Genomic DNA, 24,240 nt, shown 5'->3' on the forward strand with positions numbered 1-24,240 from the left:
GGATCGACATCAGTTCCACCAGCAGACCACCGACGCATTTGTGTGGCCAAAGCTTGTTCAAAGCAGAAACAGCAAATTTATAGCCCTTCAGTGCGCAGCCCTGATGGTCGAACGCATGAGAACTCATCATTGACAGCGGTTTAATGAGATACGATCATACGCATCTCCCGCAGTCTTTGCACGGCATCCTTTTTCAGCTGTATCTATTGTGGGTGTATAGCTCTTGGCGCGAAGTGCTCGCAATTGTGCGTCGCTGACCTTGTTCGTCTCATGCATGGCCTTCATGCTCAGTTCATCCTCACTAGCCGTCCGAGAGAAGTACCTTTCTCATGGCTCGAGTGACATCTCGCATGTGAGATGAGATGGCAGCTGCGCCCAAGCCTCAATGCGGGGTGCCTCACATGCGGATACGTAAGAATACATGTGAAAACGCGGGGGCGGGGTCAGGGTCTGCATGTGGCTTCATATGTTTTTTGTTTATATGTATTTTTTACGGTTCAGTTCCAACAAAACGGCTCGCTTAAGGGACCGCATTGTTTCCTTTTCGTCATAGGTAACAGGATATCGTTACGTAGTTTACACGGGATCGGTGGCATTTTGCCACATTCAAACACACATTTTTTTGGGGTTGGGTTTTCATTTCACGGGCTTTTTAAGCCTTGTAGGGCTTGGGGCCGATCATGAGCTCGGGGCGGACGAGCTTGTCAAAGTCCTCCTCGGTGAGGGCCTGGAGCTCGAGGGCGCTCTGCTTGAGGGTGAGTCCCTTCTTGTGGGCGTTCTTGGCGACCTTGGAGGCCATGTCGTAGCCGATCTTGGGGTTGAGGGTGGTGACGAGCATGAGACTATGGTGTTGTTAGCAAACCTCAAAATGAGCAATGACTAAGGTGTAAAACTCACGATTCCTTCATGATGCTGGCAATCTTCTCCTCGTTGGCCTGGAGACCGACGACAAGGTTCTTCTCGAAGGAGCGCATGCCGTCGGAGAGGATGCGGACGCTGTGGAGCAGGTTGCGGATGACCAAAGGCTTGTAGACGTTGAGCTCGAACTGGCCGTTCATGCCACCGATGGTGGTAGCGACGTGGTTACCCATGACCTGGGCGCAGACCATGGTGAGGGCCTCGCACTGGGTGGGGTTGACCTTGCCGGGCATGATGGAGGAGCCGGGCTCGTTCTCGGGGAGGACGAGCTCGCCGAGACCGCAACGGGGGCCGCTGCCGAGGTAGCGGATGTCCTGGGCGATCTTGGACAGGGAGCCGGCGAGGGTGTTGAGGGAGCCGTGGGCCTGGACGATGGCGTCGTGGGCGGCGAGGGCCTCGAACTTGTTGGGGGCGGTCTTGAACTCGGTGCCGGTCATCTTGGAGACCTCCTCGGCGATGGCCTCAGCGAAGCCCTCGAAGGTGTTGATGCCGGTGCCGACGGCGGTGCCGCCCTGGGCAAGCAGGCGCAGGTCGGGCAGGGAGGACTCGACGCGCTTGATGCCGGCGTCGAGCTGGGCGACGTAGCCGGAGAACTCCTGGCCGAGGGTCAGGGGGGTGGCATCCTGCAAGTGGGTGCGGCCGATCTTGATGATGTTCTTGGCGTCAAAGTCGTCGACCTTCTTCTGGAGGGCGTCGCGCAGGCTCTTGAGGGAGGGGATGAGCTCCTGCTCGATCTCGAGGACGGCGGCGATGTGCATGACGGTGGGGAAGGTGTCGTTGGAGGAGGCGGAGCGGTTGACGTGGTCGTTGGGGTGGACGGGCTTCTTGGAGCCCATGGTGCCGCCGAGGATCTCAATGGCGCGGTTGGAGATGACCTCGTTGGCGTTCATGTTGGACTGGGTGCCGGAGCCGGTCTGCCAGACGACGAGGGGGAAGTGGTCGAGGAGCTTGCCGTCGGCAACCTCCTTGGCGGCCTGCTGGATGGCCTGGCCGACCTTCTCGTCGAGGCCGAAGCGCATGTTGACGGTGGCGGCAGCGCCCTTGAGGATACCGAAGGCCTTGACGATGGGAGGGGGCATGCGGTCCTGGGGCTGGTTGATCTTGAAGTTCTCGAGAGAACGCTCAGTCTGGGCGCCCCAGTACTTGTCCGAAGGGACCTGGATCTCGCCAAAGGCGTCGCTCTCGGTACGGGTGCCGGCCATTCTGGTGACGGTGGTGTGCAGACTTCTCTGGAGAGAGAAAGGGCTGGTGAATTGTGTTGATCGAGCGGCCGTCGCGGGGTAAATAGCTGCGGGGGAGGCGGTTCGGGTCGAGCATGTGGAGAGGCTCTTTGCGCATGTCCTCGGCCTAACGGTAAGCCGTGAGCTCGCCAGGCCGGAAGCGGCGCGTCGAGCTGGTGCCGAGCGAAGCATGACGGATCTGCTTTTTGGGGTGTTGGTGGCTGCGTGTAGGTTTTCCTTTGTACAAACAAAAGAAAAACGGCGGTGAAACTCGAGACCTAGGGGATCTAGACCGAGTCAATTGCAGAATTACAACCTCGAGGGACAGACGAGAAAGATTGCGCTGAAAATGCTGGATTTCTAGAAATCTAGAGGAACAAAAAAGGAAGGAAAAAGAACTTTGTTTTTTCCCTCAGCACCAGAAAGTCGACCACCTGTCTCCGAATTGGCTCCGTTGGGGGGAGCTCTAACAGCGTGGGGCCCCAGATGGCCCGTGCCCTCCGGCTTATCCCGATATCCCGAGCGTGAAGCACCGCAGCAACGTGCCGATGACAGTTGCGAGATGCCCGAGCAGCTCCGGTCCGCCGTGAAGTGTCTTACATAACCGGGCTGACCTAAGGCACCCGGTTGAATGTTCTTCACCCACCTCGGATGATGAGACGGGATGGAACTTGAGATGGAAGCCACTGTTTGAGACAGGCAGTCTCAACAGTGATGCATGAAGTGTCACCACCACAAGAGCACGGCCACAATGACCTGTTCTCACTATCCACATGTCGGCAACGTGACAACGTGAGCAGCCACTTCTTGGCACCCGCAGCTTCAGCCCCCTTCCGGATGTGTCTTTCCATCGTCGCCGTTGCGCAGCGGACGGTTCGTGATAGGACGGAAAGCTGCGCGCGACGGAGACGACGGCCCCGCTCCGCTGCAGCATGTCATCACCAAACATTGACTCTCCAGGGCTCTGGCGCACTGAAAGCTCGTTAAGCTCTCCCCTCGCCGCCCGCGGGAACGGGTTCGGGTCGCTTGAACCTGGGGTCTTTGGCCCTTAGGTTGGTAAGGTAGCTTCCCGTCTTCTTAGCACTGCACACCGGACATACCGGCGTCCACAGCCTCTCGCTCAACCCCAATCATGTCTCCAACCCGCCCCCGGCCCTGAAGGGGACCGACTGGGGAGACGGCGCCGACGGTAGGGGCAGTAGGGGCAGTGTAGACAGGACTGTTGAGGCCCCCAAGACTTGAGGCCATCGCGGCCATTGGTTCCCCTCGCAACCACACGCCTGATTAGCGCCTGACGGGCTGCTCTGCAAAGCCGGAGGTTATCGATCAGCAGATCCAACAGACTCACACCTGCAATCACCGCACCAGGCTGTCACCATGCAGCCCACTGCGGTCTTACTCGTCCATGGTTTACGGGTACCTTGAACTGATCTCACGACCGGCAAGGGGCCCAATGCAGCTAGGGCCACGAGCCTCACGAGCACGCTGCTGCATGGTACGGTAACCGTTTCCCCTCTTCTTTGGTCAGAAAAGAGGCGATGAAGCTATGCGACTGGCTGAGTTTCATCTTCAGCCCAGCTCGCTTCGCTGGCGCCGTTGTCTTTGCTTGTTGGTAGCCAGGCTTCTAAAAAGTACAATTGCCCGCACTCGACTTTTTCTTATTCCCCTCCTCAAGCCCACCACCCGCTCGTTCTTCTCCTATTTTCTCATCCCACATCTTCAGATACCCCTCTCGCAGGAAGAACACGGGTGAAGAAAGGTATATCAGGCCAGCCGTGTGCTTCTCAATTGAAAAAAAAGAGCACGCGACACTCGTTACTTATTAGTTTTTGTTTTATCTGATAAGAGCTCCTCCAACTCGGGTCGCCCTACGCCCTGTCCCACCTTTTGACAGCAGCAGCAGCAGCCCCTCATTCCACCACGTTTCGTTTCCACTCGAGCTCTGAACCCCACCTCGTCTGGTCTCTGCACCAGGCACCCGTCAGCTTTCACCTCATCTCTACAGCGACAAACCCGGTTCGAGTGCCACAACCTCCAAGCAATCACCATGTCTCTTCGAGTCGACGACAGCAGCCACCGCACCCGTTCACGGTCTCCGGGCCGTCGCGAGCGCAGCCGCAGCCGCAGTCCTGCCCCTCCCGCCATGGTCGCGCCCCCGCGGGAGCCTACCTACTCTTACGGCGAAGATGACCTCTCCAAGTACGCCCTTGAAAGAGGAGGCGCCAACTTCATCACCGCCGAGCCCGGGGTTCCCGTGCTTCCCTCCGGGACCATGTCGGGTGCCATCCCCTACCCCGAAGACGGGACAAGCGAGGCCTTGTTCCCCGGCACCCGCTCGCTCTACGACTACGATGGCGACCGCAACTCATCCTACCGTCCTCCCGCGTCTCCGAGAGAAAGCTCCTACCGCAGCTCTCGCGACAGATTCGACGAGCCGCAGATCCGCGCAGTGTCGCCGCGCGATGATGACAAGCTGAACTACCTGCCCGCCAAGTACAGCAGCCACACCCGCAACCGCAGCCGCAGCAACAGCAAGTACGGCAGCGACGAGTACCCGCCTGCCCAGCCGCCTCGTCCAGACAACAGGGAACTCTACCCCCCGCCCAAGCCTCCTCGCCCTGTGTCCCCCGGCGGCTACGCCTACGCCCAGCCTCAACCCTACCAATATGCCAACGCGGACGGCAAGACTGAGAAGGAGAGGAAGAAGGAGGAAAAGAAGAAGGCCCTGGAAGAAAACCTCACCTACGGATATGACCAGTATGCGCAGAAGCCCAGTCTAGCTATTGAGCCGCCGCGTCGCTCTGGCCGCACCCCTAGCCCAGGCCCTCAAATCTCGGCCGGCGCTGCTGCGTACTACGGAACTGACCCCAAGATCTCGTCAAACGTCTTGACCGTTGAGCCAGGCAGCCGCAGGCGTGACAAGTCGCCTCAGCCGCCCACGCACCGCATGTCCAACCTGTCTGTCAACACCGGCCACCACTCCCTGAACATGAACCTCTCCTTGGCCAACGCTCCGGGCTCCCCGCTGCTCGAGTCGTACCACGGCACATACCAAGACATGTCTCCCATGCCGTCGCCCATGCTCCTCGCCTCCTCCCACCCACATGACATGGAGCCCATCTCTCCACTCGGCTCAGATGACGAGGGCAGACGGCGTCGGAGGGCGCGGTTCCACGACATTGAGGACGACGCCTCCAGAATCGCAAAGGCGCTGCGCAGCGACCGCAAGAACCCCGACCCCGAGCCCCTGATTGAGATCCTGCCCGGCCTGACCCACGACCAGGTGATGAACCTGCGCAAGGAGTACAAGGCCCTCGTCAAGACGGGCCCGGAGCGCAAGGGCGTCAACGTGGCCAAGCACATCCGCTCCCGCCTCAAGGACGCGGACCCCAACCTCATGAAGGCCTGCTACGCCACCGCCCTCGGCCAGTGGGAGAGCGAGGCGTACTGGGCCAACTTCTGGTACCAGGGCGACAAGACGCGGCGCGAGCTGCTCATCGAGGCGCTCATGGGCCGCACGAACCACGAGATCCGCCTCATCAAGGACGGCTTCAACGACAAAAAGTACGACAACAGCCTGACCAAGTGCATGAAGACGGAGCTCAAGGAGGACAAGTTCAAAAAGGCCGTGCTGATGGTGCTCGAGGAGCGGCGCATGGAGGAGTACGACCCCTACGGCCGCCGCCTCGCCGTCGACTACCACCAGGTCGAGGACGACGTGGCGGACCTGCGCAAGGCAGTCAAGTCGGAAAAGGGCGGTGAGACGCTCATGATCAGCATCGTCGTACAGCGCAGCGACTCGCATCTGCGCGAGGTGCTCAAGTTGTACGAGAGAACGTACCAATCCAACTTTGCGCGTGACGCGCTGAAGAAGAGTGGTAACCTGGTCGTAAGTATCTCCTGACGCCTGCTACAATGATCCGATTTCTGACAAATGTTACAGGGCGAACTGCTGGCTCACATCCTCAACGGCGTCATCAACAAACCCGTGCGAGACGCCCTGCTCGTCCACCACGCCCTGACCGCAAGCCGCAAAGACGACCTCCGCCGCGAGCTGCTCATCTCCCGGCTGGTCCGCTTCCACTGGGACCGCCACCACATGGAGGCCGTCAAGCGGGCGTACCGCGAGAGGTACGGACGTGACATGCAGGATTCCGTCAGGGAGGCCACGAGCGGCGAGTGGGGTCTCTTCTGCAGGGAACTGTGCATTTATCGCATGCCCGACGATGAGAAGGTCTTTGAGCGACGATGATTTGCCATTTTTTCGTCTGTTTATGACGAGATGGATGAAAGATGTAATGAGACCATGTGATATGGGAAGGCTATTTGAATGAGATATCTTTAAGATGTAACCAAGTCCAAAAACTTTTATTGTCAAAATGATGATGCCGCATATTCTTACTTGAACCGAACACCCCTCCTGTACCCATGGTCGTCCCTCCGTGAAACGACCATCTTCTGGCGCTCCCCAATCGCGTACGAATCCTCAGTCTGATCGTCAACTTCCCCAACCAACTCATCCTGATCCGAACGCCGTTCATAGCTCCCCGCCCGCGAATACTGCGGTCTCCTCTCATAATATCTCATCTCATCGTCATCCACCAACGCACCACGCATCATGGACCCCCTCCTATGATCACCGTCCCTCGTCTGCCTGCCTTCTCTATGTCTACCGCCGCTCCTGCTCGGCCCATACCGCGTCGGCGTTACATGGCGATAAGCAGGCACCTGCTGCTCACGCCTAGGATAGTCCTCAGACTCCCGAAAGATGAGCGTCCGTTGACGGCCCCTTCTGGAATGGTGCGCATCGCACTCGTCTCTTCCTCCCCGCCGCCGGCTCCGATCTCGAGATTTGCTTCGTCGGTGCCGCGTATCTCTGCTCTTTGATCGTGTAGCGGCTGCGTATGACCGTGGTTCAGTGCAAACATGTTTCCTCCTTTCGGATACGTGACGGTGGGTGTCGTTGACTTTGAACCCCCATCTCTTGGGATCCTGCTACATCATCATGCCCTGTCAATATACTCAGTGTACAAAGGGGGAAAGAAAATCACAAACCTCACCAGGACACCTCGAAAACCCGACAACATCCCCTCCCCACTCACCACCGCCCCTTTTCATCACAGGATAGCATCTGCCCCAAAAGCCATTCTTGTCCTTCTTCTTCTTTTTGTTCTTCTTCCTCTTTGAATCCTTCATCCCACCACATCCTCCAAACCCACACCCCATCCCAACGCTACATCCACCACCGCCTCCACCATCGCCCAGCCCAGCACAGCACTCCATCGTCTCATAGCAACACTCGCTCTCCCAATCCGAACAACAGTCCCCGCACTCAGCGCACTCCCCATCCTCGTCCGAATCAGACTCAGACTCAGACTCAGACTCAGAATCCGATTCCGACGACGAGTCCAAATCGAAGCAATACCCCCCTCCTCCGCCCTCCTCATACACGACCCCGTCTTCATCCATCACGGGCCCCATCATGCTGCTGCGCGCTTGTTCAGACCGGAGAGCGACGACGGCTTCGTCTACAATTTGGCGGATCTCTCGACTACTTGCTGAGCCCATCACTACTCCGAAAGGGACAACACCGGCGGGAGAACGGGGAGGAAAAGGGGCAGACTTAAATACAAACCTGATCCGAGAGGAGAAAAGGGGGGAAACACACAAGAGGAAAACGCCGGCCTTTTGTTTGTTTGCCCTCGACCTCCCCTCGCCGGCTACATGCAGCCGCGTAACCGTCCGAGGTCACCCAAGTCCTACCAGCACATATGCAGTCGTCACTTCTACCACGGCGGTGAGGAGTATGAAATGGAATGGAAACACTGGGGGTGCTCCGATATCCTATCTGTTCGTCCATGACTGTGAAATATGTAATTTGGCAACACAAACCAATGCAAACCCGATGCTAGACTCCCTTCAATACGTATACAGCAATAACACCATGCACGCCCCAGCTCAGCCCATTTCCCCGAGTGTCCTCGTGGGCTATGGCTCAACGCCAAAATGACCCCACGCCGGTCCCATTTACACATTATGCGTCTAGCACGCATTTTTCACACATAAACGTACACACCTCTCCCTGCCCATTTACAAGAAGCCCTTCGTCATACTAGGAGCCCGGCTAAGGCTGCTCTTGCGCTTGGGCACCGAAATCATGGAGGCGGTCTCGTCGTCAATACTAAACCCCGTACGCCACGCTCCGCGAACGCTTCCCATCTGAGAAGCGGCGCCCTTCTCCATTCTCAGAGCCTTGATGTTCTCAATCTCGCGCTCGAGACGGAGAGACTTCTCCTTCTCCTCGCGAAGCTCCCTCTCCGCACGGCGAGTCGACAGCTGGATTTCAGACTCGGAGGACTGGAGATCCTCGATTGTCTGCAGAAGCTTTTCGACCTTGTCGCGCATGCGGGACACGTCGTCCTGCAATTGCGTGTTCTGCTTGTCCTTGCGATCGATCTGGCCCTGGAGGTCCTTGACGATTCGGTCGACGTTGCGGACCGATCGCTGAGACTTGGTTCGTTCATTCTCTTGGTCCTCAAGCTGGGATTCGAGCTGTGGATTGTTAGCAATCTGAAGTGACTGGTTGTATCTTTGATAAGTATGCTTACCTCTTGAATCCGCTTGTGGAGGAACTTGATATCGTGGCTTGCGCTGGAGTAGCCCTTGGTTTCGAGATCAACAAGCCTGATTTGGATCTCGTTCAATGACTTCTCGAGGGAAGCCTTGTCCTTCTGAAGCTGAGAGCTGTTCTCGCGCTCAACCATTGCCTCCTTCTGCATCTCAGAAGCCAAGGACTCGGCGCGTCTCATCTTCTCTACTGCAGCCGCGGCGATGTCCTCCTGCTGAGCCAAGCTTGACTTCAGCTCCAACATCTCCTTATCAAGGTTCGCGGCATCACGCAGAGACGGGCTGTCGCCGTTGGTGAGATCTTCAAGGCCGGCCTTGGCTTCTTCGAGGCGAGCCTCAATGTTTCGCTTCTCGCGCACGAGAGTGTCGCGCTCAGAAGTAATGTCGTCAACGGACGCGCGGAGGGATCGGACTTGCGAAAGAAGCGTGACGATCTTGCCTTGGGCTTCGCTGTGGGCATTGACGGCCTCGTCGCGCGAGGACACGACGTCAGCTAGAGTCGACTCGAGGCGTGCCTTCTCCTTGGACCAGGTTGAGCTGTTCAGAACTTCGTCGTCCCACTTAGAGCGGAGCTCATCGAGTTCTTCGCGCAGGCGAGCAATCTCTGCCTGCTTAAAGAGCTTCTCTTCCCGGGCCAGATCCAATTCCTTGGTTAAGGTGGCGAACTCGGCCTGGTACTTCTTGCGGGTCTGCTCCATGCTCAATTCCTTGTCCTCGATGTCGTTTGCTCTCTGGTCCCTGTAGTCCTCAAGCTCGTGCTGGAGACGCTTCTTTGCTTGAGTAGTGGTTTCCAGATCGGTTGACATATCCTCGAGCTTCTCCTCGAGCCGTTGGTTCTGGCGCTGGAGGTCCTCAAGAGCAGCGTCCATCTTTTCTCTCTCAGACATGATTTCGGCGTACGTCTCCTCTGCTTCCTTAGCCTGAGTCCTTGCAAACTGCTCCGCCCGGCTAGCCTTGAGTACCGCGATCTCCGCTGCCTCGAGTTTACTGAAGTACTCGTCGGCTCGGCTCTTGTACAGGTGCAAGCTGGAGGTAACGTCAGCGAGCTTAGAAGTCTCGGTGTCGAGGCGAATCTGCAGATCGGAGAACTCCTGCAAAAGCTGGCTGCGGCTGTCCGCCTCCTGTTCACGAGCCATCGACATCTCCTCAAGCTCAGACCTGGTGTCGCGCAGCTCAACTTCAATGGCAGCGCGATCGTGGCGCATCTTCTCAAAGTGGTTCTTCACGTCCGAAAGCTCTGAAATAGCATCCCTATGGCTGTGCAGGAGAGATCTACGCGCCTCCTCTTGGCTGTTGAGTGCCTCAAGAATCTCCTCGTGGGATCGGGTCTGGATGTCGCGCAGAGAGAGCTCGCCGGTTCTGACACTCCGCTCCAAAGCCGACACCTTCTTAGCAGAGTCATCCAGCATGTCGTGCAAGCGACTGTTAACCTTCTCGAGCTTCTGCATGCGAAGCAAAGAGTTGTTCTGGTCGAAATCATCTGGCGGCGAAGACGTGTTGTTGGCCTTCTTCTGGAGTTCGTCGTTCTGCAACTTGGCGATTTCGAGCTGGTTTCGTAGTTCCTCGATCTCAGCCTTGAGGTCCATACGGTCGTTGAAGGTGGCAATGTCGACGGTCTTGTTTGAACGAGCCGAGTCAAAGGGCTCTGGCTCGAACCGTCGAGTGGGGGTGGAAGTGTTGGAGAGTTGGCGGTTCTGCATCTTTGACCGTCTGAAGGTAGGCGAGCCATTGAAAGGGGCCTCGTTAGGACTAATCTCCTCGAGTTTCGGTCTCATAGGAGAGTCAAATCCTCTATTCGACCGTAACTCAGCCAGCTGTGCCTCGGCATTCGTGCGGGCAGCAGTCTGCACTCTGAGGTTCTGCTGAAGATCCTCAACCTTTCTAACCAGATCGAAGTTTTTGGTCAGCATTCCCTCGTTTGCGCCGTCCGCTTGAGGCGGGATCACAACCTCGGGATCGACCGTCTTGAGCACGCTGAGCATTTGGGCCCTCAACTCCTGCAGCTCCTGCTCCCTAGCCTCCATGGTTGCTTGCAGAGTGCGGACGTTGGCTTGGGCTTGGGTGCGCTGTTGGCGTTCCGATTCAACGGTCCGGTTCGCTTCAGCGAGTTGTACCGTGAGTGTCGACGTCGTCTTCTCGGCGTTCCTCGAGGTCTTAGCTTCCCGGGCCACCTCGTGGTTCAGGTCTTCCACGTCAAGTTGCAACTTCTCAACCTTCTTCTCGAGACCGGCGACAGTGAGTTGTGCGTCGCCAAACTGTTTGTTCAATACAGCGTTCTGCTCCTCCAGGCGATTCTTCTCCTTCTGAAGACCCAGAACTTGGCCTCTCGAAGCCTCGCTGGCCTTCGAGCTTGAGCGTGCAATCTCGAGTCCCTTTTGTTGTAATTTATTGAGAAGGGCGCGGTTGTCGTTCTCGGATGCCTTGAGACGGCCCTTGACGGTGACCAATTCACGCTCGAGTCGGTCCTTTTCTTGATCGTTTTTCAGGCCGAACTCTCCAGATTCGAGTATCAACTTGTTCAGATCCTCGATTTGGTGGTTCAAGTTGGCACACTCGTCATCGAACCACTTCAGGCGTTCGTGCGCAGCATCCAAATCTTTGCGTAGGCTCTCTTCTCTTTCACGGGCAGCACGAGCAGCAGCTCTTTCCCCTTCTACCTCCGCTTGTACGCGAGCTTCCTCGGCCTGAGTCTTGGCGATACGGAGGCGTCTGATTTCCTGACGCGCCTCGTCACGTTCCTTCTCGGCTGTTTCGCGGGCCTCCTTGGTCCGGCGCAAATGGTCCTGTTGCACGTAGAGCTCCTTTTCGATAATGATCTTGGACTCCTTCAAGTCGTCATACTCCTCTTGGAGAGCGTTATACTTATGCTCGCTAAGTAGCAAGACATCGTCGCGGGATTGACGCTCTCTGCTGAGTTCCTTCTGGACGTTGAAGAGTTCATCTTTGAGATCCTTGATCTGCGCCTCCAGGACCTGACGGTTCTCATCAGCTTGCGCGTCTTCCGAAAGTCGAGCTTCAAGAAGCTTCTTGGCATCCTCAGCCTCTCTCTCAAGCTGGGATTGCTGTGACTTGATGGCAGTGAGCTCGGCCTGAACATCACGCAGCTTAGAAGAGGCAGTCTCCTTTTCCGCAGCAAGGGTCTTCTTCTGGTCCTCGAACGTTCGTCGCTCCATCTCGTACTTCTTGTTGTCTCCTCGAAGAAGGGCAAGCTCGCTCTCCTTCTTGGTGATAAGATCTTCGTAATCTGTTGAGGTCTTGGAGAGCTCGCACAACTGCTGCTGGACTTGGCGATTTTCGAGGGCAAGCTGCGACTCTCTTGACTTTGATGTTTGCAGTTCTTTCTGCGCTGTTCGCAACTTGACTTCGAGATCCTGATCGATTTTCAAAAGCTTATCCTCCAAGTCTCGCGCTTTGCGATCCTTGAGGCTGAGCTGGCTTTGAAGCATCTTGATCTCACCCTCCAAACGTTTCTCCTGCTCGCTGCGCTCAGATTGCTTCTTGGAGATCTCCTCGATGGAGCGCTCCAGCTCCTCCGTCTGTGCAGAAAGGTCTGACTTCTCCTGTTCGAGTCTCGCAATGAGAAGAGCGGCTTGTTCTAGCTGGGCACGGTACTTGTCGACATCCTGCTCGGCCCGCTTCTTGGCTTCCAGTAAGTCATCAAGCTGGTCTTCTAGCCTCTCTTGGTCATCAATAGCGCCAGAGAGCTTCTCTTCCAGCTCGGTTTCCCGGAGTTGCAAACGTTTGAAGATTTCCTCCTTATCCAGGGCAAGAGCACGTTCGCTCTCCAGCGTCTGTTGGATACGGACCATCTCGTTGTGAACGTTCCGTCTCTCCTCTTCGAGCCTCTGGCGGTCGTTGGCTTCTTGGTGCATCTTGTCTTGCAGCTGGCGGATCATTGCGTCCCTCTTTTTCACTTCAGTTGCGCTTCTTGTAGCACCGAGCAGAGGCTTCATCTTCGCCATGAGCTGCCACCAAGGGTTCTCCATGAGGTCAAGATAGACGTTGAAGTTTTTCTGGATAATCCGAGTGGCTTCCGTGCGGAACAGCCTCTTGTACGCACTGCGACGCTGGATGTAGCCTCGAGCAACTGACTGGAATCGTGCCATAATCTCGGTGATTAGAGCGTCGCGTTGCTCTTCCAACTCGGCCAAGACACCTGCTCTGAAGAAGACCTTCGTAAGACCCACCCGATACAGTCCCTTGTCAAGGCCAAGCTTGTCTAGCATCATGGCCGCTACAGCCTGGCCTTCTTGATAGCCCTTGGGCATGTCTCTGCAGAGAACCTCGTAACGCTGCCGGAACTCGGCAAAGGGCAATCTGTTGGGGAATCCAGTTCGAGCAATGCGGATACCCTCGAGAACACCATTGCATCGCAGCTGGTCGAGAACAAGCAGCTTATTGAACTGCTTGGGCTTCTTCTTGTGGTTGGGCAGGATGCAACGGACGAAGTGAGGGTGGGTAGAGTGCAGTTGGGCCATAAGACTGTGAAGCTGCTCTTTGTGGCGCTGGGCGACGGTGCGGAACAGCCCCTTCTTGACTCTGTTGCGGCTAGCCCCGAGGTCATCATCCATTTCGGCACAGTCAGCAAACAGGTCGGCGATATGCTTGTCGGTGGAAGAAGCAAGGAGGCGAGTGATGTTATCGTTCAGCGGGTCTTTGTTCTTCTCCAGCCAACCATCGGTGGAATACTCGACTTCGGCGGCGTAATGCGTCAGGATAAAACCCTGTCCGAGTCTCGAGTGCCGGTACTTGTTTGACTTCTTATCCCACAATGAGTTGAGCTTCTCGGTGAAAGACTTGTCCGTAGCCTTGGGCATGACACAGTCTTCGTCCAGGCAAGAGAAGATACCAATAGGGTTGGAGAGCTCGATCAGATCGATCGTCGGTTGCAGATCGCGCCCAAAGTCGATGAACTGCCACTCAATCTGTTCTCTAGCGTATTCTTCCTGTTCAAGCACGAACATGTGATGGTTGAAGAATTGTTGGAGCTTCTCGTTGGTATAGTTGATGCAAAGTTGCTCGAAGCTGTTCTGCTCAAAGATCTCGAAACCGGCGATATCCAGCACGCCGATAAAGCGGGAATCGTCCAGTCCCATCCCCGTTCTATCCAGCTGGCGATTGATGCGGGTGACAAGGTCGCCGAACCCTCTTTCATAGATACCCTTGGACAGAGCATCCAATCCGAGACGGACTTGTTCTGGGGTCTGGACCTTCTCAACCCATTCACGGCCAGCTTTGACTCTGGGATGAAGAAGGCCTTGCAGGAACGGCTCAAGAGGAACTCCGAGAAGCTTGCAAACCTTGGAGGCCTGTTCCTTGGCATCGGGCGCTAATCTGGCCTGGTCTGCGGCGCGGCTTTCCTTCACAACGGTTACGTTTCCGAGATGGAGCACGGCTGCGATGGTGCGCAGGATGGCGCTCTGGTCCTTGTCTGAGAAGCCCATGATATGGAAGGCCTCCATCAAAGAGTCCCACTCGTCGCGGTCAGAGACTCCAACGATTGTGTCATGGCCGGCACGGGTGTATGCGAAGTCTTCGACGTCAAGACCGTCAAGCAGGAACTCGGACTTCATCTTTCTGTCAGCTCCCTTGAGCAGCTGGTAGAAGACATGGTAGTTTCTCTCATGGCTGTTGATTCTCACAACACGAGACTTCTCCAGAAGGTACCAGTCAATGAATGCGCCCGAAATGGCACCGGCCTTGTTGAACTCGATACGAATGAATTTTCCGAATCGCGAGGAGTTGTTGTTTCGCACTGTTTGGGCGTTTCCGAAGGCTTCGAGGATCGGGTTGGCACGCAGGATTTGTTGAGAAAGATTTGACTGTTGTGACTTGTTCTTGACCGGCGATTCGGAATGCGCTACTGCTGCAAGGTACTGGATGACCTTCTTCGTGTTCTCTGTTTTACCCGCACCGGACTCACCGGTGACGAGAATGCTTTGGTTCTCACCCTCGTCCACCAGATTGCGGAAAGCCTGGTCCGCCATGGCGTAAATGTGAGGCTTGGTATCTTCCCTGCTCCTCCCCTTGTACATGTTGATGTACTCGTTCGTGTATATGGGCAGTGGGCAGTAGGGATTGACTGTGACCAAGAAGAGGCCGGAGTATGTGTAGATCAGGTCGGCTTGGTATCTCATGTGCAGGTTGTGGACGACGGATGCCTCGTTCAGATGTGTCAACTCGGCCATATCGTTTGCCTTGTCGAACTTGGCGGGATTGACCTTGTCAACGCTCTCGGCGTCGACTTCTCGTTGCTGCGAACCGGGTGTCAGTTGCCACTCAAGCACATGAGTACGGCCTACTTACTGTGCCATCATCGCACTGGACGAGTATCCTGTTGTCTGCCAAGTCTTCGACAACCCAGCCTCTAACAAAGGCGACCTGGGGGTCTTTAAGCCACACGTATCGCTTTCCAGAGAAGTCGTTTTCGCCTTCTATGCCCCTCACTGTGTCAGAGCCTCTGCGCATCTCCTCCGTCTTGATGAAGGAGGGCGCAAAGGTTCCAGAACCGCTGTTCCTTGAGTCGGAACGGTTGTGACGGATGTGGCCCGCGCCTGGAAGAAATACAGGCGCAGGTGCAGGCGCGGGTGTAGTTGTAGTAGCAGGTGCAGGTGCAATTGCAGGTGCGGTTGCAGGCGCCGCGGGGGCTGCTGAGGCTTGGGAGAGGTTCCTGACGTGCGACGTGGGAGTCGATACGGCAGATAGCGGGGATGGCGAGGAGAAGACTGCGGATTTCGGCCGGCCGTTGCTTGGACCTGGCGATGTCCTCGCGAAAGGGTTATTGCGTGGTTGCGCCATGATTGCAGCGCTCGGGGGAAGCAATTGGTAAGAAGAGAGAAGCCCTCAGGGCTCGGGGCGTCGTGTCGATTTCGTGTCGTTCGTCGCAAAAACGTCGCTCGTAGGTAATCCGGCTCATGGAGTAAACATTAAGACAGTAACAAAGCGGCGAAGTGCAACAAAGGCGACAAACTCTCAAAGAAAACAAGACGAAAGAAGTCGCCGGGTCGCAACCTCGGGGGACCTATAGTCTTTGGTGAAAAGACGAAATCAAGGCAAGCTTGAGGAGGCTGGGAGGTGGAGGAAGAAGAGCAACGTAAGGATGGATATTGTTGACTTTAGACAATCTGAGCAGGGATTCAGGAGGACCGTTGCTTGGGGTACGCCTGCGAAGTAAACAATGGGGGGGATGATGGGGGGACAGGCGTCAGGCTGGGTGTGACGCGAGACCGTCTCAAGTCAGTCTAGCCCGAAAGGGGATAGCACGAATCGAAGGCCTCTCTTCCCTGCACGGTCGTGATTTTTGTTCCGTTTGCTTGGGTGCAGGTGCCAAGTGCTTTTTTTTTACTGCCCTTGGAGGAGCCCGGGGGGAGAATATTTCGAAAACTTGAGGTGCCAACTCCAACGGACCAACCTCGTTTGTCGCATTGCGGGCCATCAAAGACACTTCGTTCCACAGCCCTCGCCCACGCCGCTTCCAGGGATTCTTTTCCTCTTCAGCGGGACGGGAAGAAACACCACGATATCTGCATCGTTTTTTTCCTCCCCTCTCCCTCCTGGTCTGACTGACGCCTTCGAAACTTGTCTTCATCCGGACATTGTCTCGTCTTGTTTCGCACCAGTGCGCAGTGCCTGCAATCCAAATTGCATGACGGTTGCTATTCCGCGCTCGCTCAAGCGCCTGTGAAATATTATTGCCATCTTGGCAGCCAACCAACGACGAACAACCAGCCTTGACCGCCCTGGGACCTTCTCCATCTCTCTCCCTGCGAACTGCCATGCGCTTTCTGTTTTTGACCACAGACTCGATCTACCTTTCCAGATTCATACCACCTGCCGTCGCCTCCACAAGAAAGCTTTCGCCGCCGACTCGATAATATTGTGGCTTGCACTTGACGATAGCAAACGCTAGGCTTTGATTACGGGTCGCGCCTACTCCCACCGTCGTGCTGAGGCATCGCCGCTCCTTTGACTTTTCCGTCAGACAGCCATTCCCGTCACAGGCAAACTCAGTCCCGGTCAGAGTCACAGTCGCGCCTTCCTTCGCCTTTCGACCATGAACAATTACTATCCATACGGGTACTCGCCGTACCCGGGGCAGCCTCCTCCCCAGCCCTACGCGTATCCGACGGCACCTCCCTTTCCCGCGCAACCCTATCCCCCGCCCGCCCCGAACAACGCGTTCGATGCTCAACCCCATTTTCGCGATACCTACGACCAGTCGCAGCATATGATACCCGGACTGGGCTACGGTCAACCAACGCAGACATTCGGCTGGCAGCAACCGATACAACCACCTCCAGCACCCGAGGCAGCATTGTTAGCGCAAGCGCCGCCTCAGTACCAGCACCAGCAGCACCAGCAGCAGCAGTGGCCTTCGCGCGACGAACCCAAGCTCATTCCCGCTGCGCAGTACTACCGACCGAAAAGTGTGACCATGGAGGCATCCAAGGCTCGAGCTCTGGCATCCACTCGAGGGGCCCCGCAGCCTGCCCCCAAGCAATCGCATAACAGCACTAACAGCACTGAAGAGGGGGAGCTTAGCGAGGGCGAATTCGACGATTTGTACGAGCCCGCAAACACCATCATGGACACCAGCCCCCGTCGGCCGGCCGTTGCCTCTTCATCAGCGACGACCGCCAAGAGCCGTACCGGTAACGGAAATGCTGCCCCTACGTGGGCCCAAGGTCCAGAGCACAAGCGGGCGCAAAGCCCTGCTGCTTTCGATGCAGCTGGTGAGCAGACCTCACCTCATGGAAACTCCTGGGCAATATCTGACTGTAACGCAGCTCGGGATCGATCAGGTTCCTACTCCCCCTATCTATCTCCCCGCGAAATGAATCCTCCCCTCAACGTCAACAACGGACACCGCCAAATATCCCAACAAGCGCAGCTGTCAAACGGCCAAGCAGTTCAGTCGAGCTCATCTGCGACTACTCCATTAGGTCTCGAGGATGCCCGGAAGCAGGCTCGAGCAGCCATCCTCAATCTTTGGCCCATGAACGTTCGCTACCAACAGTATGTCGACGAAGGCATCGATGCAACAGTCGTCAGGAACTTGTTTTCTGAGCTTGGCCTAGATGCCAGCACCCCCAACCAAGCTAGCGGTCCAGGGGTCTCTGCTGCTTCAGCAACGACCACTTCTCATTCGCCTTCCCAAGCAAGCTTCAAGGCTCCTGGAGGACAGGCATCTGTAGCAACTGTGAAGCCTGGTGTACAGGAACAAGCACCAGCTTCAACAGCCAAGTCAGCTGGGGAGGAGAGAAAGGACCGGATTGCTCGTCTCTTGGCCGCAAAGAACGCAAAGGCCGCCCCTTCATCGTCCACCGCAGCCAGTGCTGAAGCAAAGGCTGCACAAGCTTCTGGAATGACCGATAAGGAAACCGTTCAGCAGCAAAAGATGGACGCCCTCCAAAAGTCCCGCGAGGCACGCGCTCAGAAAGATGCTGTGCGCAAGAACAGCCTACAAACTGTGCAGTCTGCAAATACGTCACCGGCTGCCACTAGACCTTCCTCAGCAACAAATGGCACTTCGACTGTCCCTGCAGCAGCCCAGTCTCCTCAGTCTAGCTTGCCCCAAGGACAGTACCCTTTGCCCACAGCCGCGCCTGCATCCACGATTCCCGGCCTATTTATGTCGACGCCTCAAGCCGCAGCAAGCAACCAGCGGAAACGACCAGTTGCTGCTGACTTCGTCGCAAGCTCACAGGCAAACAAGCGCCCCTTTGGTCATCAGCGCCAAGACAAGCCTTTTGTAATCGACGTTAGCGACGCCTCGGACGATGAAGATATTGAGATGGAGATTACTTCTCCAACAGAGGAGTCTTCTAGCTTCCAACAGGCGAACACTCCACTGCAAAAGACAGCATCGTTCCGCAACTTTCCGCCACTGACAGACGGGCGACCCCAAGTCAGCCCTGTGCCCAGCAACGTTACGACACCTCAGTCGGGAATCATCGCAGCCCAGCCGAAAGCAGGTCATCTTGAAAATATGGATAAAAAGATAGAAGCTATGAAGCGCAAGATCGCATTGGCCGAGGCTAAGGCCAAGCTGAAGGCTGCTATGAGTGGCCAAGCATCTGGCCTCAAGTCTAACGGACAGACGCCAGACGCCACTGCGGACTCGGATGGAAGCAAACCTGCCATCAGACGAGTGCAATCCATGGGTGCGTCCAGTGCACCTGATCAGCCTAACCCCAACGCCCCGTCTTCGCCGGTGGTTGCCGAAGCGGGCAGCTCGATGCGTCTGCCAAAGCCATCCGAGAGGAGGGCCGAGGCTGCTTCCGTTCGCGCCCAGAAGTTCAGAGAAGTCAGCACCAGTCTCCCACTCGTTGAGGGCAGATTAAAGGCAAAGAAGAGCAAATTGCGTCTTCTGCAGTCTCAAATCGCTCGGTTACAGAAGGAGATTGAAGAAGAGGGCGCTGAGAAGGAGAAGTTGACCCAGGAGATGGAACAGCTCAACCAAGACTCCGACGAGTCCAGCGATCCTCAAAGCCTGCCCAAGAGCAACTCTGGTTAGTAAACGCTATGAATTCGTTGACAGACACTCAGAAAACATTCATTAACTTATATTCAGTGGATCCTGTTGCTACACAGACCCTTGTCGGGCCTCAGTCCGATGTGCAGGCTGATGTCCCTGCCGCTGACACCGCAGTATTGGCTTCGAGCGCGGTCAATTCGGCCCTTTCCAGCATAGAAGCCCCCAAGCCCCAGCCCCCTATTGCGCAAAGCATTGAAGATTCTTCCATCGCGGCACAAGCCGATGTTGCTGCTACTGGTAAAGCTGCGACGAACCCCCCTGATGTCCCTGATGCCACAGTCCAGGCAGTGCCCGCGCCCATTGAGGCACCCGTCAATCCGGTGACAAGCACCAATGCAGTTCAGGAGTCGCGGCCGGTCTCAAGTTCAAGTGATGGTCCTTCTGATGTCGTCATGGGCGAATCGTCAGATTCGAGTTCCCAACATGAAGAGCATATCCAAGATGGAGACCAAGAGTGCTCGTCGGACGCCTATGAGCCATCTGAGGCAGTTGCCCCTCCAAATGACGCCAGATCTCCATCAACCAGCCCAGTGCCAGCAGGCAGCACCGTCTCGCTGGCTAATAGTGATGCTGACCTACAGGAGCCAAGTTCACGAGCCTCACAAATCCCTGAACAGATCTCGTTAGGTGTCAACGAATCAACTCCGGAGCAGGGAGTTGAAGCTACGAGAGAAGTACATTTCGTTTCGCGCCATCAACACTCGGTGGTTTCTAATCAATATCACAGGCCCCTCAACCAACACAGAGCGCTGATGAGATGCCCTCCGGAGATGTCTTCACCCCTTACGAGAGCCCACTACAATACTTCCGTGCTTATCGATACCACCCCAAGTTTGCTGAGACAGTCGCTGGTGGACTTCGGTCTCTCACGTATAGCAACAGGATCGATCCGGAACAACCCGTCTGCCCAGACCAACTGGCCAGCCGGGAATGCCCACGAGGTGCTGACTGCATTTACCAGCACTTCGAGACAATGAAGTTGCCGGGTAGGTCGCCATCGCCCCGCAAGGATAACTGACCTCGTCACATGTCTCGAAGCATGTTGAACGCTGACGGTCGCCCCCAACGTTTTAGACGACCAGATTCTCCTCCAGCTTGGCGGCACCAAACTTGACGGAGACGAAAGGAACCAGTTCAACGACGGATTGCGCAAGGTCCTGCAAGACATGAGAGCCAAGAACATCAGAGACTTCCCCAGCATCGCTCGGGGCATCGTCGAGTACCACAAGAGCTTCAACGGCGATCCATCCAAGATCTTGCCATTGGGCAATGTGTCACTTTAGTTGACAGAAGCACAGGAGCCTGCATAGGCCGCTTCAATTTCCCGTAATCCCCTTCACCAGCACTCGCACTAGTCGCTGGTTTTCTCCCCCATTCCTTTTGCAATCAAGCAAGCACTTCTGTTTCCTTTCTTCATCTTTTACATACCCCGCATATCCCCCTACAGAGGCTTGAATGCCGTCTGGGAAGGGCGCTTGGGCGGCGTTCGCACGATACCCCTCTTTGCGTTACTTTTACAAGTGATTCGGCCTGAGGATATCAGGCATGAGGCGTCGGTACAGTGGGAAAATGGCAAGTAGGCAAAAAAATAATGGCCAGAGTGGCAATGACGCACTCTGCGTGTCAAGATATTGAGTGGTGGTGAAGCCTAAATGGGGCTGCCATCGAAAGAGCTGTTAGCCCTTCAGGGGTCGTCCGTAGACAATTCAATGATGTCTCCTATGAAAGCATGTGCCGGGTAATATCAAAGTGTGCTGCATGTTATCATATCGGGTTTGTGTTAAGGTCACCCATCTCACTACAAAGAAAGATTTGATTGATGTGCTCCAAAACTCCGGATTGCTAACAACTTCTATCACGCAGAAAATCAACCACATTCCTTCTTCCCTTTTGATGTTTTTCGTACTTTCGTATAGCAGGTTACCGCCTGCGGGCACACCTTTTTGACTGCCGTATGACTCTGACGAAAACATTTGAGGGCTAGAATGGCCAAAATAAGAAAGAAAGAAGAGGGGGAAAATAAAAGAAAGAGAAGAGAATCCAACGACGTTGTCAAACATCCACCGCTACATATGGAAACTAAAGCAGAATGCAACGTTTCTATCTCTCCCATCCATCAGGCTTTGACCTCCACGACCTCGTGCCTGCTGTGCAAATCGCTAGAATATCCTCCCCCGAGGACGGGCTCAGTCTTGGGCGGCGCAGGTTTGTCGTCCAGCAGCTCCCTGTCGCAGAACCCGGGGTGGAAGATAATGAGCCCGCCGACGGCGACGACGATCATGACGCTCTCGAACCCGATGAAGAGGTCCTGGCGGTGCATCAACGGGCCGGTCCACCCGCCGCTCAGCTCGGCGACGCGGAACACGCAGCGCCAGAAGATGCAAATGGTCGCCAGCGCCAGGGAGACCAGGAAACCGCGGAACTTCCACGACGAACGCAGGTGGCCCAGCTTCGCGGCCTCGGCGTCTTCTTCTGGCGAGGAGGCCAGGGGCGAGCTGTCACCGCTGCCGCTGCTGCGCCAGGCGCGGATGGCAAAGTCGGTCGAGACGAGCATGAAGATGGCCATGGTGATGACCTGCGAGATGAGGCCGGCCATCATGATGTTGTCGCCCTTCTGGGTGGACGCTGCGTGGTAGGTGGCGTAGGCGGCGAGGCCGCCGCCGACGGCCTGGAGGACGAGGGCGACCAGGTCGCAGGGGATGAAGATGCGGGTGTAGAGCTGCGGGCGGATGCGGGAGTGGGAGACGCCGAAGACGCGGACGATGCGGCGGAGGCAGACGTAGATGCCGGCGGCGAGGAACGCCGGGCCGACGGTGAGGGCGCAGATCTGCGTCATGAACGGCCAGGTGCGCCACTGGTTACTGAAGCTGACAATGCGCGCCGCGTAGCCCAGGGTCTCGGCCGTGAGGCCGCACAGGAAGGCGATGTTGAAGATGTGGCCGCGCCGGGTGGCGGCCCATATCGCCGCGTAGACGACGAAGTAGAGGCCGAAGATGCCGGTGAAGGCGACGTTGGCTGCGAAGTCGAGCTTGTACATGTAATACGAGGGAACGTCCAAGCACATGCGGAGTTTCGGGTTGTAATAACATACGTACATGTTGATGTAGTCTGGATTTACGCGAGAATCAGCTGTTTGTTCCAAGTACGGTTAAGGGTCCCGAGAGCGCACCGTTGAAAGTAAAGTGCTCCATCTTGATATTGGGGCTGGCTGTGGTGTTTGCCGGCTTGGCTGGTGATCTTTGGTGATGGCAGAGAAGCAACGGGGAGCTGAGACGACTGTGGAGATGAGACTTGGCACTGGACGGGGGAGAGGTGTTGGACGGAGTTCAGCTTAACCTCTCGATCCTGATGAGAGATCATCAACAACGTTGGGACGGGAGAGTTCACCAGCGACAAGAAGCATAATCTTTATGGGGGAAGGGGGACTCTGGGAATGGAGAAACGGACTTTTATGTGCTGCGTATAGCAAGAGGTGCCTCTTTCAGGGGTCAGGTTCTCGACCAGCGAAGTCGTACCTCTACGGTCATTCAAGGTACTAGCAAAGTATATTTGGCAATTCCGTGATCCAGTGGCTCGGAGGCTACCGCACGATTGGATGGCTGCATGTATCGCCGTGGAAAGACCGTCTCAATTGGTGTTGAAATTCCACTTCAGCGAACGATCTGGTTTTCGTTGATCATTCACATCATCAAGATCGAGATGTGATGATGTTAGATATCACGATGACTGCCGTGTTTTGGGATCACATGAATCGTAATTTCCATGGAGTTTTTCTCAAATGCATACGGTTCTTTGCGATGGGAAAGTCATATTGGGTGTTGCTGCCATCCAAGGTTAAGGGGATAGAGTTTGAAGTATGTGCCGGTGATTCATGGCAAGGATGATGAGACGAACCACTCTCACCCACACCTGAGCTTATTTTGAGGATCATTACGCTGTCTATGATCCATATTGGTCGTCTTAAGCGCCTCATGAGCCTATGAGGGGGCTGTGGATAATACTCCGTGAGGCTGCAGATCCATGCATCGTCTAAGTTCACGGCATATCCAGCAGGGCAGTCAAGAAAGCGAATGTGTGGAATGGCCACCACGCGGAGGCAGTCGGCAGTGTACGGGAAAACGCCTACATCAATACAGACTGCACCAGACCGGGCCGAGAAATCCACTTGTCAGCTTAACACGTCGTTGGAGCGGAATAGGGCTAGTCGCCAGGAAGCATTCATCATGATAGCACAGTGCTGTTATCACATGGCGAGCAGGGTGTGTCTCTGGAAACGCTCCTTCGTCAGCCTGTCGAGCATCGACTACAACTCGGTGCGGATAAGCGTATGTCGTCAAAGCGAAGCTCTCATGAAGTTGAAAATAGTATGACATCTGTCTGTTTAATTTAGTATTTCACTCATTCAACGACAATACACTCATACGACCGGTTGATTTTGACGCGTCTCTTCGATATCAAGCATGCCATCAAGACTTGGGGTCCGGCTCTTCTGGTCCTTCAACTATCGTTGTTGTTGCCACCGTCGCCATTATCGTTATCATTGTCGTCATTCGCAACATCGTCAAATTAAGTACACAGGAAATGTAGACGTCCAGACACAGGAAAGATAGGCGGTCTCTTGTATTTTCATAGTATGAATAGAGAGACGTCTCGTCGGCCAGGATGATCTCTCGGCTTGCCCTTGTTCACGAAGGCATTTAATTTCATGGCAATCGAGCATCTCGAAGTCGGTCCAAACTCCTCGAGACTACCGCCTCATATACCCAGCACAGCTGATGAGCAAGGATCATTGAAGAGAAGCCACGAGGGATGCTGCGCATGCACATATCGAACTCGGTGAGCGAGAAAATAGCTGCACCAAAGTGCAGCGTAGACTGAAAATACACTCCAACTTATGCCGCAACCACGAGTGAGGCGATTTCCCTCATCAACATCAGT

At 55.7% G+C, this 24,240-nt stretch overlaps 5 protein-coding genes across 5 annotated transcripts; 2 read left to right on the plus strand and 3 right to left on the minus strand.

Annotated features, from left to right (window-relative positions):
- Positions 1–652: 652 nt before the first annotated feature.
- CGCS363_v012265 (Fumarate hydratase) lies at positions 653–2,120 on the minus strand (the record flags this gene model as incomplete). Its single annotated transcript, XM_036644114.1, has 2 exons — positions 653–842; positions 898–2,120. 2 exons carry the CDS (start codon positions 2,118–2,120, stop codon positions 653–655), a joined length of 1,413 nt encoding a protein of 470 aa, XP_036490668.1.
- A 2,065-nt stretch (positions 2,121–4,185) lies between these two features.
- ANXA7 (Annexin A7) lies at positions 4,186–6,390 on the plus strand (the record flags this gene model as incomplete). The annotated part of the gene is made up of 2 exons (XM_036644115.1): positions 4,186–6,027; positions 6,082–6,390. The coding sequence occupies 2 exons, from the start codon at positions 4,186–4,188 to the stop codon at positions 6,388–6,390; spliced, it is 2,151 nt and encodes a 716-aa protein (XP_036490671.1).
- Positions 6,391–8,228: 1,838 nt separating this feature from the next.
- Positions 8,229–15,563, minus strand: myo2 (Myosin type-2 heavy chain 1; the record flags this gene model as incomplete). The annotated part of the gene is made up of 3 exons (XM_036644116.1): positions 8,229–8,690; positions 8,747–15,019; positions 15,072–15,563. 3 exons carry the CDS (start codon positions 15,561–15,563, stop codon positions 8,229–8,231), a joined length of 7,227 nt encoding a protein of 2,408 aa, XP_036490670.1.
- A 1,255-nt stretch (positions 15,564–16,818) lies between these two features.
- red1 lies at positions 16,819–20,585 on the plus strand (the record flags this gene model as incomplete). The annotated part of the gene is made up of 5 exons (XM_036644117.1): positions 16,819–17,497; positions 17,552–19,276; positions 19,339–19,976; positions 20,030–20,288; positions 20,377–20,585. 5 exons carry the CDS (start codon positions 16,819–16,821, stop codon positions 20,583–20,585), a joined length of 3,510 nt encoding a protein of 1,169 aa, XP_036490838.1.
- Positions 20,586–21,418: 833 nt separating this feature from the next.
- Positions 21,419–22,399, minus strand: RSB1-0 (Sphingoid long-chain base transporter RSB1; the record flags this gene model as incomplete). The annotated part of the gene is made up of 1 exon (XM_036644118.1): positions 21,419–22,399. The coding sequence occupies one exon, from the start codon at positions 22,397–22,399 to the stop codon at positions 21,419–21,421; it is 981 nt and encodes a 326-aa protein (XP_036490663.1).
- Positions 22,400–24,240: the final 1,841 nt, after the last annotated feature.

Source organism: Colletotrichum siamense (genome assembly GCF_013390195.1).
Source record: "Colletotrichum siamense strain Cg363 chromosome Unknown KSG_Cg363_contig08, whole genome shotgun sequence".
Lineage (NCBI taxonomy): Eukaryota > Fungi > Ascomycota > Sordariomycetes > Glomerellales > Glomerellaceae > Colletotrichum > Colletotrichum siamense.